The sequence below is a fragment of the Labeo rohita genome, chromosome 3 (assembly GCF_022985175.1).
Source record: "Labeo rohita strain BAU-BD-2019 chromosome 3, IGBB_LRoh.1.0, whole genome shotgun sequence".
In the NCBI taxonomy this organism is placed as follows: Eukaryota; Metazoa; Chordata; class Actinopteri; order Cypriniformes; family Cyprinidae; genus Labeo; species Labeo rohita.
Window position 1 is genome coordinate 14,112,444 of NC_066871.1, and position 18,255 is coordinate 14,130,698.

Here is an 18,255-nt window from a genome sequence, read left to right on the forward strand (position 1 = left end):
AAACGTGATTCTGATCAGAGGTGGCTGAGTTGCTGGCCTTTGTTTTCCCTGATAATCAAGTTTGATTGTTAATAATTATGCAATTATGTCTGCCACAAAGAAGAGTTCCTAGTGCCTCCACGGTTTGATGCCTCAGACATTTCTGGTCCCTTTTTGTTGTACTTAGGTTGTTTGAATTTTGATTAATGTGGATGCTTTTAAGTCCTCATATCAGTAATTCATACTAAAGATTTCATGACTCTCGTGCTCAGTACAGAATATAGACCTGCTTTCATTGTACAGTCTAACCTATGCTTCCTCATTCTTCATCATTGACCCAATAAAATCATTTTGCAAAAACTGACATTTTGATGTATTTTTATTTGGTTTAGAATAACTGTAAGGAATTATGCAGCTTGTTTTAATTTCTACAAATGTGACCAGGACCATGAAACTAGTCTTAAGTAGCAATAGCTAAACATACATTGTATGGGTCAAAATTATCAATTTTTCTTTTATGCCAAAAATCATTAGGATATAAAGATCATGTTCCATGAAGATCTTTTGTAGATTTTTGTACCATAAATAAATCAAAACATGATTTTTGATTAGTAATATGCATTGCTCAGAACTTAATTTGTACAAATTTAAAGGAGATTTTCTCAATATTTAGATTTTTTTTTGGCACCCTCAAGATTCCAGATTTTCAAATGGTTGTATCTCAGCCAAATACTGTTCTATCATAAACCATACAACCACGGAAAGCTTGACCTTTATGACTGGTTTTGTGGTCCAGGGTCAGAAATGTTTCTTTTAAATGAGTCTGTGAAGGTGCAGTAATACTTTGTGAACACTAGGCTGTAGTGTTATACCGAATTTATCCAGGGTTTCAGTGAGTTCTAACGTTTTCATTTACATGAGAACATTAAAAGATCTTAAAACGATACATTATTCTTTTTTTATTCATTTAACTTTAAGGGTATTAAAAATAGCAGGTTGTGGTGTTTGCCATGTAGCTCATGGGTAAGTTTTCAATTGGGAATTGAGCAATAAAAATGAAATAAGTAGATAAAGGACACATGACAAAACATTAAAATATAATAGAAAAACAAAACTTTATAATGACGTAAATTATAATTTACGTCATTGTTCATACTATTCTTAAAAGAATGTTTCAGGTTTAATATAAATTAAGCTTGATTAATATTAAATCGAAAATGCCCTTTAAAAAGACAGTTCACTCAAAAATGAAAATTCTGATATTAAACCTGCGGTCCGTAACTTTTTTGTCTTCAAAGTGTATAATTTATGTGTGATTTATATAATACATCATGAATCAGTTTTTCAAAGTGTGTTTTTGTCTTATCCTGAATCACTACGGTACACTTGTAATAAGTTTTTATATTTGGACTATTTCAGATTGGCTCTGGTAGGAGAGAGAAGTAGCTCCGGTTACAATGTTCTTCCGCAAGACGCGTACACGAAAGCGCGTCATAAGTTACGGACTGCAGCTTTAATTACTCACCCTCATGTCGTATCAAATCCTTAAGACCTTTGTTCATCTTCGGAACACAAAGTAAGATATTTTTGATGAAATCCGAGAGCTTTCTGAGCCTACATAAAAAGCAATGTAACTGAAATGTTCCCAGACCAGAAAGGTAGTAGAGATATCATTAAAATAGTCCATGTGACGTCAGTGCTTCAACAGAGGACGCTGACGCGGAAGAGAAGAAATTGTTGAATAAAGTTGTTATTTTTGTTTTCTTTGCACAAACAAAAAAGTGTTCTCGTAGCTTCATAATGGTTGAATTCATTACGGTTGAACCGTTGATGTCACATGGACTACGTGATGCCCTTACTACGTTTTTGGGTCTGGACATTGATATCTATGCAGGGTCAGAAAGCTCTCAGATTTCATCAAAAAAATATCTTAATTTGTGTTCTGAAGATGAACAAAGGTCTTACAAGTTTGGAAGGACATGAGGGTGAGTAATTAATGACAGATTTTTCATATTTGGGTGACCTATCCCTTTAAGGTATGAAAATTTATATCATTACAATTATGTCATGATGATTCAGCAAAAAATAACACAGAAACAAAAATCAGGTGCACTGCACACTAAGGGATTTTCAATGTAAGTCAATGGGGCAAGGCATTCCAGAGAACTTGACACTCCCAAGAGCCCAGACCGCTGTTTCCACAGGGTGAGGTTCCTGTTACTGCGTGTGCTGTGCTTATCTTTTGCAGAGGGCGACTGCTGTAGCAGAGCAACATGACTTAGCTTTTTATAAACAGTCATGTGACTGCTTCATATAAAACACTACAATAGCATGTGCTCATGTGCTGTTCCCCAGTGATGATGAACCTGTGTAGTATTAAATAATGACTAAACAGGACTCAGTTATAAAAATCATTGCTTTTATTCTACTTTGAACATATACTGTCATTGCAATATTCAGAAGTCTGCATTACATTAAAAAAAAAAAAAAAAAAATCAGAAAAAAGACGCACAAAACGTGTTCATCAAAAGTACAAAACCTAAGTAAACCTGTGTTTAAATACACGTATGACAAATTAAAAGAGTTTACAGAACATAAGAGGTACATGAGATTTCAAGTTATTAGGTAAGTGCTTCAATGGGATTTACCTACAGACTCCTCTCGTATGCAGTACATGGTGCTAGAATACATTTCATTCTTTTTTCATTTTAAGAGCCCACATACTGTCATTTCTCTCCATCAAATTATCAAGTCTTCATGTAGTGAATTACACACAAAAAATACTACAGTCAAAATGCTCATTCAGTGTATGATTTTAGGGCCGTTCTCACAGAACACGTTCCACTGCGCTATTTTATACGGACCTCTATGACCACTGCAGTGCATTTAATCAAAAATTAAAGCAACTGTATGTAGTTTTGTAGATTATTGCAACTTTGGAGCCCCCTACAGTTAAGTGAGTGGAATTCACTATTGTAAATATATCACTGTAGTAATGTCGGTGGATAGTTGTACACATGCCGAACAGCAATCATGGGGCAGGCATGGGAAAAAAACAGAACACTACTCGACTGTTTACACTAGTGCGTTTTCATTTTAAAATGAAAAAAAAAAATCCTCGTTTACACTGGTGTTTTCACTCTGTTTCAGAAACAATTGTTTTCAAAAGTCTCAAGCTGCGTCCGAAATCGCATACTTCCCTACTATATAGTACGCGAAAAACAGTATGCGAGGCGAGTAGTATGTCCGAATTCATAGTATTCGAAATTCAGTAGGCGAGAAGTACCCGGATGACCTACTGCTTCCGCCCGAATTCTGTAGTACGCATATCATGGACACTTTCATATCCCATGAGGCTCCGGGAGAGGAGGCGTCATATTCGAAAAATGGCGGAACGTGAGAGACGTGGCTCATTTCAAGTGTAAAAAACGTTGTTTATTGTGATTAAATTACACTTGTTTAACACAATCTAAATAAACGGATGATATTGTAAATCGAAACGTTATTTGATAAATAATCTAGAAGCTGTGTACGAAGGCGTGATCTGCGAGCAGCTGACCGACGCCTTCTCTGAGCTGTCTGTCCAATCAACGTTAAAACGCCGAACACTGCCGGTGCCGGTGTTCGTGCAGTGGAGTCTCTTTAAATTTTCGCGCTGTTGTGACGACGCATGACACGTGACAACATCAATATGGCGGATGTAGTACGTCCGAATTCCATTCATACTACCCACATTCATACTATATAGAACGTACTTTTTAACGGTCGGGTAGTACGTTCATATTTAAATGTAGTGCCTACTTAAGCAGTATGCGATTTCGGACGCAGCATCAGTTTTGTTCTGTTTACAATGAAACGCAACCCCGGAGTTTTCAAACAAAAATGGAGTCGGCAGGGTTTTTGAAAGTCTCTGTTTTCGATCGCCGAAAACACCGGAGTAGTGTAAATGACAGGCGTAACCATAGCAGACGTTTTGCATTTTAAAACAAAAACGCACTAGTGTAAATGTAGCCTAAAACGTAACCGCAGAGTTTTTAAAAACTAAGGCTACGTTTACACGACAACGGTGCAGTCAAAACTGGTAAAGTTTTTGCCTTGCGTTTTAAAAAAGTCTAACATATACACAAGAACATTTTCAAAACGATTCGCATTTACACATGTCTGTGAAAACTGCCATTACATATACCAGGCCAGTAGTTGGCGCACTGTTTGTTCACACTCACCTTTAAATATGTCTACATACCTAATACGTACTACGCACGCGCATGATGTCACAGTTTTCAAAGATTCCCATATTGGGTGTTTACACAAAAACAATAACGGTGGCATTTTCAAAGACTTGCACTTTGAAACCTGTTTAAAAATTGTGCATTTTCAGTTCCCAAAATGCAGTTCTCGTGTAAACGAACAGGCAAATGCATAGAAAGTTTCCCGTTTTGGCTACAAACTTTGTGTAAACAGCCCCTGAAACAGGGTCTGCAGCGTTTCTTAAAAGTCACCATTTTCATGGGTTGAAAACGTTGGAGTAGTATAAACGATAACTAAACAGCGTAATTAAATCATAAAAGTTATGCATTTTAAAACGGAAACGCATTAGCGTAAATGTATATATTAGAAGTAGGTGTACCATCAGTATTATCTTGAAACTAATATAAAACTTACATACAGTTGCTTTTAAGGAAGTTCAGCTGTTTACACATCTGCAGACTGTACGCCGCGACAATTTAACAGAATCAACTTCAACTTTTTACCTTTTACCTCTTTCAAAATGTGCATGTTTTTCCATTCGTCTACGCCAAATATGGCGTTTTTTGCGTTCTATATATGCGTTTTTACATAAAAGTGCCATAGACGGACGTCATTAGCCCTTTTCACACAGTAATACCAGTAAATTGACATAAAATTACCAGAACAACTTTACCATTAAATACAAAAATGTTCACACAAGCAGCGGCGTTCCGTCTTTTTACCGGTAAAGCACCATTCACACATCAGTTTCAAAATACCGGTAAATTTTGCATATCATTAACTGGAAATGACCTCTAAATGGCTGTGCCTCCTGGTGGTAATGTTACAACTTCTCATCCCAGTAATTTACCAGTAAAGCTTGTATGTGAGAAAGGGGCTATTGACTTTAATAATGCACTTTAAAACATTGCATCTCATGTTTTTAAATGAAAGAACGTGTTCTGTGAACGGCCCCATCAGCTTCCAGCTTTAAGTCACGAGCTCTGCGTAAATCCGCAGAATTCTTCGACAAGGCACAAACGGCGCACTCCAGATTACAGCGATAACTTGACATTCTTTAGCCATAATTTTTCATGCGAAACTCTTGAATGGTTTCTAGGCAGCCTACATCTTTAAGCAGGAATTGACGTTTGGTCAGCATAACTCGTCCCTCATTCAACAACTTCTGACTGACGTTGGGTCACTCTTGATGGAAGACCAAGTGCTCCAAGTCATGAGCTACATTAACATCTAAGCTGAGATGTTGCCATCATTGTTTCCATTTGCAATAGCAATACTAGTTAAATATTAAACCAGTGAACACGGACCTGTTATCTATAGGTAAGTGAATGACATATGACCCTGAAACACTCAACAGCTCTGTACTTCTCACACCTTCAACTCTGAATGAGGCTTACGCAACCTAATACACTGTACATATGCATAACGGCCTCACTGTAAGCAGCAAAACAGCCTGAGGTTTCATTTTTTAGACGTTAAAGCAAGAACTAAAAGTGGTGTGATGGGCTGCAGACTATATAATAATGAAATAAAGAGCGAAGTTGTATTTCACACTAAAACTTTGGTAAACGAGAGGTACAGAATTGAATGCTTGATAGGTTTAATTCGCGTCCTCTCTAAAAGCGTGTCTATCTTGTGGAGACTAGAATGCAGCACACAATATGACAGGAAAGGAAATTTTAAAACTCATTTCCTTTCAATAAATAATGACACGAGGAATGTAAACGTGTTTTAGGGAGTATGATTGGGTGGTCGTGAAAAGTGCAATGAAGAGTGATTGGACTCTTCTTTAATTAATGTAAAGTTAGATCTGTGATTGTTTTACCCCGTTTGCAAAGGGTTTGTGTAGGGCAGCCTTTGGGATGATCGTTCAAGTGGAGGATAAGTGCGTTTACTCTTGAGGTGAGACGGTATTCATACTGGCCAAGGTTTGCTCTTTGCAGGGCTGTTGTCAATCTCCATGTCCATTTCTACAAAGTCAGCAGGGCCATCATCATTACCCTGTGAGCTGGAGTCTCTGTCTGTTGTTTGCTGCTCCTTTCTCCTTCTCCGAAGGCAAAGGCCGGATTTGGCAGGACGCACCAGTCCAAGAAACAGAGCCCCGACTCCCATCCCAGCTGCGCAGGAGTAAAAGGCTGATCCGTAATTGTCAGTCCTGTCTACCAGAAAACCTGAAACAAAAGATACAAGATGACTTTCAGAAATGTGCGTGAGAGGCAAATTTATAGCTTTATAACTAGATTCTTTTCATTTTCTGGAGTAAGTATGAATGGTTTGCAAGTGTATTTCAAATTGGAGTCCAGATTTGTAGGAGGGCGCTAAAACATTTGAAACAAAAATAATATAAATTGTTTTTATGCAAGAAAATATTATTATTGCTGCCTTTGTATTTAAGTAAGGAATCTTACTGTATTTCAATAATTAGCTTTTTGCATTAATGCAATGACAGTGTGAAAAATGTAGTATTATTCATTAAAAATTAATTTAATTATTTGTATTTTAATTCAATAAAATAATTATATATTAATGAAATTTCATTTAATAATATTTATTTATTTGTTTTCATTTCTCTCACACAATATACATTTTTTATACATGGCTGGTTGCCAGGTACATTTACCAAATAATTTGATAATATTTCTAGAAAATGTTGTTAATGTCATATGTTGTCATCATAATAAAATGTAATCTTTTTTTAAAATCATATTTTAATAATTAGCTTTTTACACTAGTACAATATATTTTAATACAATACAATATTATTAATTTAATATAAATTTGTATTTTGACTTAATATTAACCAAAATTTTATTTAATTTTTTTTTCTCTTACACAATTTAAATGTTCTTTTTATGCATGAAAATATATAACTGGCTTCGTATTTTAGTAAAGGGGTCCCTCACATCATATTTGAATGTATTTGTATTTTAAAGAACCCTTTTCTAGCCGGTTGCCAGATCACTATGCATTCGCTAAGGTTGTGTTTTGCAACTACGGAGGTTAGTTCACAGAGGCTGTTTTTACCTCCTAGAGGTGGACCGGCCAGTCCTGCGAAGCTCTGGATGCACACATAGACGCCAACAGCCGACGACATTCTCTGAATGCCGATCACGTCATCTTCAGCCAGCATTGGGATGTGACTGGAGGCCACGGTGCCCAGCAGGAAGCCATAGAAACAAGAGCAGGACATGAGCCCCCAGAACTCATTGACAAAGGTGAAGATGACCAGCACCGGACACAGCAGCACCGTGCAAATCAGCAGAATGTAGATTTTGCGGATGGGCCTGCGATTGAGGACCCAACCCATGGACAGACGACCTAGAATCTCAGCCACGGCCATGGCCGAGAGCATATAGGTGGCGCTGTCACGTGACACTCCTCGGCTCACGCTCAGCTCAATGACGTAGAGCTGCGGCGCGAAGAAGCCCAGAGTGGCGAACAGGCCAAACAGTGCATAGCAGTTGAAGCTGGCATCTCTAAGCACGGAGAAGTCCAACAACTTGGCCCTAGAGACGCTCGAGTCTTCTCGTTTCTGTTTAAGTGTGGTCTCAGGCACCACTGCTTGCTCTTCTACCTCCTGTTTCTTAAGTGCTTTTTTCTCTGCAGAGTCCTGCTCTGTAGAGTCCTGGCCCTCGGATAGGTTGATCTGGGAGGAGGTAACAGACTGGACCCCTGAATCCACAGAGCCAATAGAGGTACGTGTGATTTCATTCTCCAGGTCGTATTTGGATTCAGGCTCTTTAAGTGGGGATGTGGAACCCTCCGTGGCAGCGGGTTTGGGTTTAATGACTATTGGCTTTAGCAGAGCCCCGCAGACAATAATAGATGCCTGCATAACTCCAATCACAATCAAGCAGTTACGCCAGCCGATCTGCTCCTTCAGCGCATTCATAGCTGCAAGGTGAATTCAAATGAAATGAATTACAGAAAAACTAGTTTTTCAGCATGTCTGGAAAACATTAGGTTTCCTGTGAGAAATAACTGTCTTTTATGACTATGCAAATATATTTGACTTCCAAAGAGACTTTTATCATGTTATGTACATATGTAAAATTCAAAACAAGTCTGCCTGTGTGTTTAAAGGGTCAGTTCACCTAAAAATTAATCATTTATTATCATTTGTTCAGCCTCATGTTGTTCCTGTATGACAGTCTTTGAAGGATTAGTTCACTCCGGAATTAAAATTACCTGGTAATGTACTCACACCCATGTTATTCAGGATGTTCATGTCTTTCTTTCTTCAGTCGAAAAGGAATTAAGGTTTTTGAGGAAAACATTCTGGGATTTTTCTCCATATGTGGACTTCAATGGGGATCAACAGGTTGAAGGTGCGAACTGCAGTTTCAATGCAACTTCAAAGGGCTCTACACGATCCCAGCCGAGGAATAAGGGTCTTATCTAGTAAAAAATGATCATTTATACACTTTTAAACAACAAACGCTCGTCTTGCACTAGCTCTGTGATGCACATTGTGACTTCACGCATTACGTAATCATGTTGGAAAGTTAGTTCTTCCTAACACGTGGCTAGTTCTTCATCTGGGTATTTTGGTTCAAAAAGGTAGGGTAGGGCAAAAGCTCAGTCTCATTTTCTCCTCCAACTTAAAAATCGTCCAACATCGTTGTTTTACTGTCACACGTGACTTTTTCAGTGTGACAACATAATGCATAAAGTCGAGCTAGTGCAAGTAAAGCATTGTGGTTAAGAAGTATATCAATTTGTTTTCTCTTTTTAGAAAATGACCAATGGTTTTGCTAGATAAGACCCTTATTCCTCGGCTGGGATTGTGTAGAGTCCTTTGAAGCTGCACTGAAACTGCAATTTGGGCGTTAAACCTGTTGATCCCCACTGAAGTCCACTATATGGAGAAAAATGCTGGAGCGTTTTCCTCGAAAACTTAATTTCTTTACAACTGAAGAAAGAAAGACATGAACATCTTGGATGACAAGGGGGTGAGTAAATTATCAGGGAATTTTTATTCTTGTACAAACGGCTTGCGGGCGTAGCCCCTTTAAGACTTGTTGCCCCTTTAAGTGTTGTCGCCATTTAAGAGTGTGCAGCAAAGTTTGAGAGTAGAGATGCGACCCAACCCAAATCCAGGTGTAATAAGTGTGTGTGCATCCTGTAACAGTGAGTTGTTCTTGTTTAATTATGCTTAATATTAAGATTAAGTTGTAAACTTAAGAGATTAAGTTGTAAACGATGCTGGCGATCGCGGTTATGATGATTATGTTTTATTGAGAGCGCATAACCACCGCCTGCTTACGCGCACGTCATGTATATCTGCGGGGAGATTTTATTAGCGCTTTAATTATACTGTTCTCATGTTTTACGTTGAGATAATTGTCGTTTCAAGTTCATAGGCCTATTGTGAATTGCAAGCATAAGTGTGTGGATGAAGATTATGTGGTTAAATGGCCTATTCGGATGCTAAAATGGCAATTCATTGAGCTGTAGTCTTTTACTTATTTCCAGTAATATTGATAATAGTGTCATCTGCTATTGGAATGTCAAATTATTGGACATGACCTATTATACACCTATTACAAAATGTCTCATGTTTTTGTTCATACAATGAAAGTCAATGGGGTCCAATATAGTTTGGGATGAAAACAGATGTAACATGACATGAGGGTGAGAAAATGATGCAATTTTCATTTTGCGTCAACTATCCAGATGAGCATGTTGCACAGTTCTGGCGATCATACCTGGCGCAAGTGCTACCAGAGAGAAGCATTCTCCTGTGGAGGCTATGGATGTGACAAGGGAACGGCGCTTGCTGAAGTACTGCAACAGGATGGTGACTGTAGGCAGGAAGGTGAGGCAGTAGCCCAGGCCTGTAAATAAATAGCAAAGAGGGAGATGACAGCCACTGGTCCCTTCAACACAAGGGGCTCAGGTCAGCCTGAGGGGCCGGGCTCAAAGCACGCCAAGAACCAGGCTGCTTTCTTCCGTAGGACAAACTTGACAAAGGGCTGAAAGAAAACTGTATTTAAAAGAGACAAAAAAGAGACAAGGAGAAACAAAGATTGGCGAGGTTAGGATCAACTAATGATGGAGGGGAGGGAGAGTTTTGATATTTGGGGAAAGCTAGCAGTGCATCTTTTGAGAAATCTGAAAAAACAAAATGATTATGTGGTAACAGAGTGTCAATTCGAATTTGAGCAATTGAGAGCTTTTATAGCAATACATGAAAAAGGGATTCTCCAAATGTGGACTGGATGGCTTAAATAAAATATTTAATAAAATTTAATCTTCCAAGATATTTATATATTAGGGTATTTAAAATGTGCATTATGAGGTATACTTTAATGAAGTACTGCATATATGCTTTTATAAATAAAGGAAATTAGAAATAAGCCAAGTTCAAATTTGGATAACACATCTGAATCCCACAACTGTATGTAAACACATGAAAACACTCCACCCAAAAACACTCATCCTGTTATGTAAGGGTGTGTGTTATTTAATCTGTCAAGAATCAGGTTTATTGGTGCTGACAAGTCATATACCAGTCACAGCACTGCTTGAATTCCCTCACTGTCTTTAAAAAAAATAATTAATCATACACTAATGAAACAGAAAATAAACACGGGGGAAATGACAGAAACCATGACTATTATTTATATGACAGAAACTTGATAAGTTTTATAAATTATTTAAAAAAAAAAGGCTCAGCAAGGCTGCATTTACTTGATCAAAAATGATGTAAAAGAGCAATATTGTGAAATATTATTACAATTTAAAGTAGGTGTTTTCTATATGAATATATTTTAAAATGCAATTCATTCCTGTGATGGTCTTAGAATCACATGATCCTTCAGAAATTATTCTAATATGTTGATTTGCTCAAGAAATATTTTGAAAACAGTTGTGCTGCTTAATAATTTTGTGTGCATTTTTCAGGATTTTTTGATTAAAGAAAGTTCAAAAGAACTTTAACCAGATTCTACAAGCTAACCGTTTTAAACAAAAAGAAAGTTTAACTTTGCAAATGCTATGTATGGAAAATCTCACTCTTCTTTAAAATAAAAATTCAACATTAATCAGTTTTCACAATATAATGCCACGCCACCCTGAGGAAAAATGTTTTCATTCACACACTGCAAAAGAGCACTGCAATATTAAAGGGTTAGTTCACCCAAAAATGAAAATTCCGTCATTAATTCTTCACCCTTGTGTCGTTCCAAACCCGTAAGACCTTCATTCATCTTCAGAACACAAATTAAGATATTTTTGATGAAACCCGAGAGCTTTCTTGGACAGCAAGGTACAGAAAGGTAATAAGAAAAACATCAACAAAATATTCCATGTGACATCAGTGCTTCAACTGTAAATTTGTGAAGCAATGAGAATACTTATTGTTGCACAAAAAAACAAAAATAACAACTCTGAAAGCAAGTGCATGTGTCGTGGTACTCTCCAAAATGGCTGGATGAAATGGAGGGGGATAATTGTTGAATAAATTCATTATTTTTATTATCTTTGCACACAAGAAGTATTCTTGTAGCTTCATAAAATTATGGGTAAACCATTGATGGGACTATTTTTTTGGGCTTTGAACTTGGTAGGACCCTTGCTGTCTATACAGGGTCAGAAAGCCCTTGGATTTCAACAAAAATATCTTAATGTGTTCCAAAGATGAAAGAAGGTCTTACAGGTTTGTAACGACATGAGGGTGAGTAATTGATAGAATTTTCATTTTTGGGTGAACTATCCCTTTAATGAACGTACTGACATTTTATACATATTTTGCTATGGGAGAGTACGGGACAAAACATGTATCACATATATAAACTCACACTCAAGCTGGATTTACCTGCAACAATTCCCATGGTAATGTACATCTCAATGATGGAGTTGGTAAGCGCTGTTGTGATTGTACCCAGGCTGATCAGGAGTCCACCGAGCATGACGACAGGCTGATAGCCAAAGCGGTTACTCATCAACGTGGAAAGAGGAGCTGTGGGACAGATAAGTGCCAATCATGAACACTTATGATAACACACAAACACGGAACAGCTGTGATATATTTGCAGTCTTACAGCTCAAATTCAATTACAAACACAATAAATCTAAGCACTTCCTTGTCAAAACTGTCCTAAACTACCCATCGATGGTGGTTTCGTTTTTGCAGCAAAGGCATTGAAGACAGTATCACTAGCAAGTTCTGCTTGGCCTGAGCCATCTGAGTGACTGCCTCTGTTTGAACAAGAATAATCCTTTGAAGCCCTCTCATCTGGAAAAATGTGAATCCATCCATTGAGTCACGCAACGGTGGGGCTGCTTTGTCACTGGGCAAAGTTAGTAAATCACCAGTCAGTCCGGTAGTCCTTACACAGCACAATTTAGCACATCCACTAAATAGAGCATTGCTCGCTCTCAGCAAATTGTCAATATGAAAAGATGATCTTGGAAGACAGAGTCAGATTGACAGGTTCACACTGAAGGAACTATATTTTTGTGCATAATTTAAAGGGATAGTCGACCCAAAAATAAAAATGATATTTAGTTTACAGTTGAAGTCAAAAGTTTACATACACCTTGCAGAATCTGCAAACTGTTAATTATTTTACCAAAACAAGAGGGATCATACAAAATGCATCTTATTTTTATTTAGTACTGACCTGAATAAGATTTTTCACATAAAAGATGTTTACATATAGTCTACAAGAGAAAATAAAAGTTTACTTACATTCAAACGTTTACATACGCTTGATTCTTAATACTGTGTTGTTACCCGAATGATCCGCAGCTGTGTTTTTTGTTTAGTGGTAGTTGTTTATGAGTCCCTTGTTTGCCCTGAACAGTTGAACTGTCTGCTGTTCTTCAGAAAAATCCTTCAGGTCCCACAAATTCTTTGATTTTTCAGCATTTTTGTGTATTTGAACCCTTTTTAACAATGACCATGATTTTGAGACCCATCCTTTTACACCGAGGACAACTGAGGGACTCATATGCAACTATTACAAAAGGTTCAAACACTCACTGATGCTCCAGAAGGAAACATGGGGGTGTAAACTTTTGAACAAACTGTGGTTCATTCAGGTAACAACACAGTATTAAGAATCAAGTGTATGTAAACTTTTGAACATGGTAATTTTTATAAATTTACCTATTATTTTCTCTTGTGGACTACATGTAAATATCTTTTATTTGAAATATCTTACTGAGGTCAGTACTAAATAAAAAATGACATGCATTTTGTATGATCCCACTTATTTTGCTAAAATAATCAACATTTTGCAGATTCCGCAAGGTGTATGTAAACTTTTGACCTCAACTGTATAATCTTTCTTTCTTCTGTGAAACATTACAAAGAAGATATTTTCAAGAATGTTTTTAAGTTTTGGTGCCCATTGACTTCAACTGAATGGACAAAAAAGACATTTCTCAAAATATCCTCATTTGGAACAACAAATGATGGCAAAAATTTCACTTTAAGGTCAACTATCCTCTTAAGGCTTGAGAGAATTATAGGGAAATGACAGATCTGATGACACAGCTTGTTTCTTAATTTTATACTTTGTACTTGCCCCGCCTTTTGGGATATGCCCGGTCTTTTTATAATGACCTATTTTTCCCTCAACTTCCTTGAAATTAAATTGAGTCTTGTGTTTGGTGCAGCTTTGAAGTTGTGGTCACAGTAGAATAAAACATGCACTGATAATGATGGAACAAACTTAAAAATAGCATACAATAGCTTGTACAGATGTCTCTATGAGAGTTAAAGGTAGTAATTAAAAATTATTTTAGGTTTGCAAAACTGGAGAAACCTGCAAAAGCATTCACCAGTCAACATTCTTAAATCTTTCTGCAGTATCAAACACAGAGCTGTTTTTTTTGTCTTGTGTAAACACCATTTGTATTGTGTAAACACTGTGAGGTACACCTAGTACTATCGTATATCTTTAAACGTCTAGACTGTACCTGTGAAGGCCATGACAAACACACAGATGGAGATGACCCAAGACACTCTGCTGTTGGTTTCATTAAAGTCTGTCATGAGGTCCTGCAGGAAGATGCCAAAAATCTTGATGATGCCATAGGTGAAAACCTCCACGAAGAAGAAGGCGGCAGCCACCAGCCAGCCCCAGCCTCCATCTGGCACCTCATTGTACACATTGGGGCTTGTGCAGCCCTTCAGGGCAGATATTAGTCCTGTCATGATGTACACTGACGTTTCTGTAAATGTAAGCAAAGTTACAGTACAGAGAGTTTTAGGTATGATGTAATTTCCACACTGGCTTTGATGGTGTTCCCTTGTCAGCTCAGCAACAGGCTGTGTTTGCAAGCCGCTCATGTCTTTAATCGGCTCTGTCTGCTGGATTATTTTACCTTTCAAGGTGTTACAAATCATTTTGCATAAAACATTTGCTATGTAACCACTGTTAGGATATTTAGGATAAATATGGGAGTACCAGAGCCAAGCAACACTTTCTTATACTACCAGTCAAAAGTTTTTGAACAGTAAGATTTTTAATGTTTTTTTAAAGAAGTCTCTTCCGCTCATCAAGCCTGCATTTATTTGGTCCAAAATACAGCAAAAGCAATAATATTGTGAAATATTTTTACTATTTAAATTAACTGCTTTCTATTTGAATGTATTTTAAAATGTAATTTATTCCTGTGATCAAAGCTCAATTTTCAGCATCATTACTCCAGTCTTTAGTGTCACATGATCCTTCAGAAATCATTCTAATATGCTGATTTGCTGTTCAAGAAACATTTTTTATTATTATTATTATCAACATTTAAAACAGTTGAGTATTTTTTTAGGATTCCTTAATTAATAGAAATATCCAAACATCACTATTTATCTGAAATATAAAAAATATTTGTAACATTATACACTATACCATTCAAAAGCTTGGAATCAGTCAAATTAATTAATGAATTTATTTATTGAAGAAATTATAGAAATTAACACTTTTATTTAGCAAGGTTGCTTTAAATTGATCAAAAGTGATTATAAGGCATTTATAATGTTACCAAAAAATTCAAAAAATTTCTGAACTTTCTAATTATAAAAGAAACCTGGAAAAATTCTACTCAGCTGTTTTCAACATAATAATAATAATAATAATAATAATAATAATAATGAAATCACAGGAATAAATTACATTTTAATATATGTTTAAATAGAAACTTTTATTTTAAACAGTACAAAATTTTCAAAATTGTAAACAAAAATTGTTTTTTTCTGTACTTTGGATCAAATAAATGCAGGCTTGATGAGCCTTCTGTAATAGGAACTTCTTGTAATAGGAATGAGGAACTTCTGTAATAAGTATTAAAAATCTTACTTTTGACTGGTAGTAGTGTGTGTGTTTCCATATATATATATATATATATATATATATATATATATATATATATTTATTTTTTAATTTTTTTTTCTCCATGTTATATACATAATGATACACACTAATAACCTTCTCAGACGTGGACTGTTTTATCTATCAAGATACAAGTACAGGCACTGTTATAACTCAAAAAATGACCTAGCTGATTATCATATCATATCATAAGCGATATATAACACGATCAATAAGTTAGTTTATTAGGGCATCGGTCCTTAGACGCAGTGCAGCAGGACTGTGACGTCCAACATCTGAACCGCGCTGCATGACAACGTGCTCAATTACTCAAGCGCCTCATATTACTGTATGCAGAAGCAGAAAACTAGTAAAACTCAAATACCCCGTGAGAAAATGTTTTACCGTATTAAAAAAATAAAACATTCAAAAAATGAAAAATGAAATCATCTTAATGTCTAAATCTTCACTAACGTTAGACAAACGTGGCAGTCACGGGCGCCACAAAGGCAATACCGTTTGAGTATAAATCGTTTGAACTTACCGAAACGTTGACGAAACTGTGGGAAACTCGGGATATTGAAAGAAAACAAAAACCAACAGAGCTAGCTGGCTTCTTTGTTGAAGTGTTAACTGGAGAACATCGTTCCTAACCTGAGCATCCGCAGTCACTTCTGAGGAAAGTCCTGACAACTAAGAGAAAATGAGCCTGTTCAAGTGTATCTCTTTCTAGTTTATGTTTGACTACTTTTATAACAATTTATAAATGCCGGTTAAATAAGTAGATCAAGTATTATCTGCCAGCTCACTGTCTCTGTTTCCTCTGACTAAAGCTTGGCAGATTTTATACCGGCTGAAGCCGGTATTCAGGCGCGGGCGCGGAAGCTGTCTGCTGTGCTACTGAGAATCGAGAACGCGCACTGCACTTCCCGGTGGTGAACTGGCTGGATGCGCTCAAATATCACCTGTCTGTTTGCAAAGAAAACCTACCCTAACAAAACCTGGAGATTATATCTCTGAAGATTAAACATATCACAGCACTCAGATCTTTTGTCATTTAGCCGTGATATCACCAGTCTTCCGTGTTCTGTGAAAATACACGTATTTTATAAACAGCTTAGCTATTAATAACAGTCACTTTATGAACAACAATGTGAAAAATCAAGATGTTTTGTGAGGATCAGAATAAGAGCGTGTCTGTACTGACTCCAAAGGCACAAGCACGCGCGCCGGCGAGAGCTGTGGGGAGGCAATTCTCGTGCACGTGAAGCATGATGGGAGCCTACCGGGTAAAACAGGTTTATTCCAGTTCTGTCTCCAACACGAGCCAGCTCATAAAGATTAAATTATCAGCCTGCCTTTAATGGCACCTTGTAAACTTCGAGTGAAAAGTCAACATGTAGTAACACCTTTCAAAGACATTAGTTTAAACTCGTTACGTTTTTGTTATTTTTTATATTGCCGGCGGTGACGTCACTTGCGCATCCTGTCTGTTCTCACAGACACGCTGTTGACGCGCGTAAAGTGTCAGGAAACTTGAAGCGGTTATAATCCAAACCTTGTTCTCGTAATCCATGAATACATATCTGTAACCTACAAAACTATTTCCGCATTTAAAACAAGTTGCGAACTGTTGCAAAACAATAAAAGATACTGAAAAGAAAAGAAACTTTGTCGTGTGTGTGTGTGTGTGTTTGTGCGTGTTTTTGTGACATATCAGGACAAATTTGTATAATGACCAGGGTATGACATAGGGATGACATTGCCACATGTCCTCATTTTTCAAAAGATTTATAAATCAATTTTTTTTTTTTTTTTTTTTTTTTTTTTTTTTTGAGAAGGTAAAAAAGTGCACAGTTTCCTGTGAGGGATAGGTTTAGGTATAGGTCGATAGAAAATACGGTTTGTCCCCACAATTCACAAAAACAAACCTGTGTGTTTATACTGCCTTAGTTTCCTGCTGGAAAAAAAAAACAATACAGCCATCACATAAAATTCTAATGGTTTCCACTACAAATACCATTACAATCACTACAAACCATCAATTTTTAACCATTAAAACGACTAAAAATGTTTTCTGTAGTGTGTTTTGGGACATATTCCATAAGCCACCAATAGAAGCTCACCAATAACCATATAGAGACCATTAGGGTCCATTATAGTTTCCTTTAAAACCAATACAAGTCCCATTATAACCAGTGAAACCATTTATACTGAATATATAAGCTTTCCATTGATGTATGGTTTGTTAGGATAGGACAATATTTGGACACAACTATTTGAAAATCTGGAATCTGAGTGTGCCAAAAAATCTAAATACTGAGAAAATCGCCTTTAAAGTTGTCCAAATGACATTCCTAGCAATGCATATTACTAATCAAAAATTAGTTTTGATATACTTACGGTAGGAAATGTACAAAATATCCTAATGGAACATGATCTTTACTTAATATCACATTTTTGTTTACTTGCATAACAGAAAAGTCGATAATTTTAACCCATGCAGTGTGGTCCAGGATCACATATACACACACACAATGTGGTTTTATTTTACGTTTTGCATCTAATTTAATATACATATTTGTGCATTAAACTTTATATTATCAGCACAACTGTTTAAGTAAACAGTTATTTGAACAATTACACAATTTCCAAGTCCCATTTTTGCCTCATCCTCACAAATTCGTACAAATCCTGACAATTATGTTCT

The 18,255-nt window shown here is 36.6% G+C and overlaps 1 protein-coding gene across 1 annotated transcript; it reads right to left on the bottom strand.

Annotated features, from left to right (window-relative positions):
* Window positions 1–2,377: 2,377 nt before the first annotated feature.
* Window positions 2,378–16,420, bottom strand: slc16a6b (solute carrier family 16 member 6b). The gene is made up of 6 exons (XM_051105897.1): window positions 16,090–16,420; window positions 14,158–14,412; window positions 12,047–12,190; window positions 9,936–10,064; window positions 7,252–8,121; window positions 2,378–6,398 (listed from the first exon to the last, which is right to left on the bottom strand). Exons 2-6 carry the CDS (start codon window positions 14,393–14,395, stop codon window positions 6,142–6,144), a joined length of 1,638 nt encoding a protein of 545 aa, XP_050961854.1. The 5' UTR covers window positions 14,396–14,412; window positions 16,090–16,420; the 3' UTR covers window positions 2,378–6,141.
* Window positions 16,421–18,255: the final 1,835 nt, after the last annotated feature.

Coding starts and splice junctions, on each gene's coding strand:
- slc16a6b (XM_051105897.1), bottom strand. CDS start 14,395: ATGACAGGACTAATATCTGCCCTGAAGGGCTGCACAAGCCCCAATGTG. Junction 10,065..12,046: donor TACCATGGGAATTGTTGCAG/GTAAATCCAGCT, acceptor ATTTATTTACAG/GCCTGGGCTACTGCCTCACC. Junction 8,122..9,935: donor TCTGGTAGCACTTGCGCCAG/GTATGATCGCCA, acceptor TTCACCTTGCAG/CTATGAATGCGCTGAAGGAG.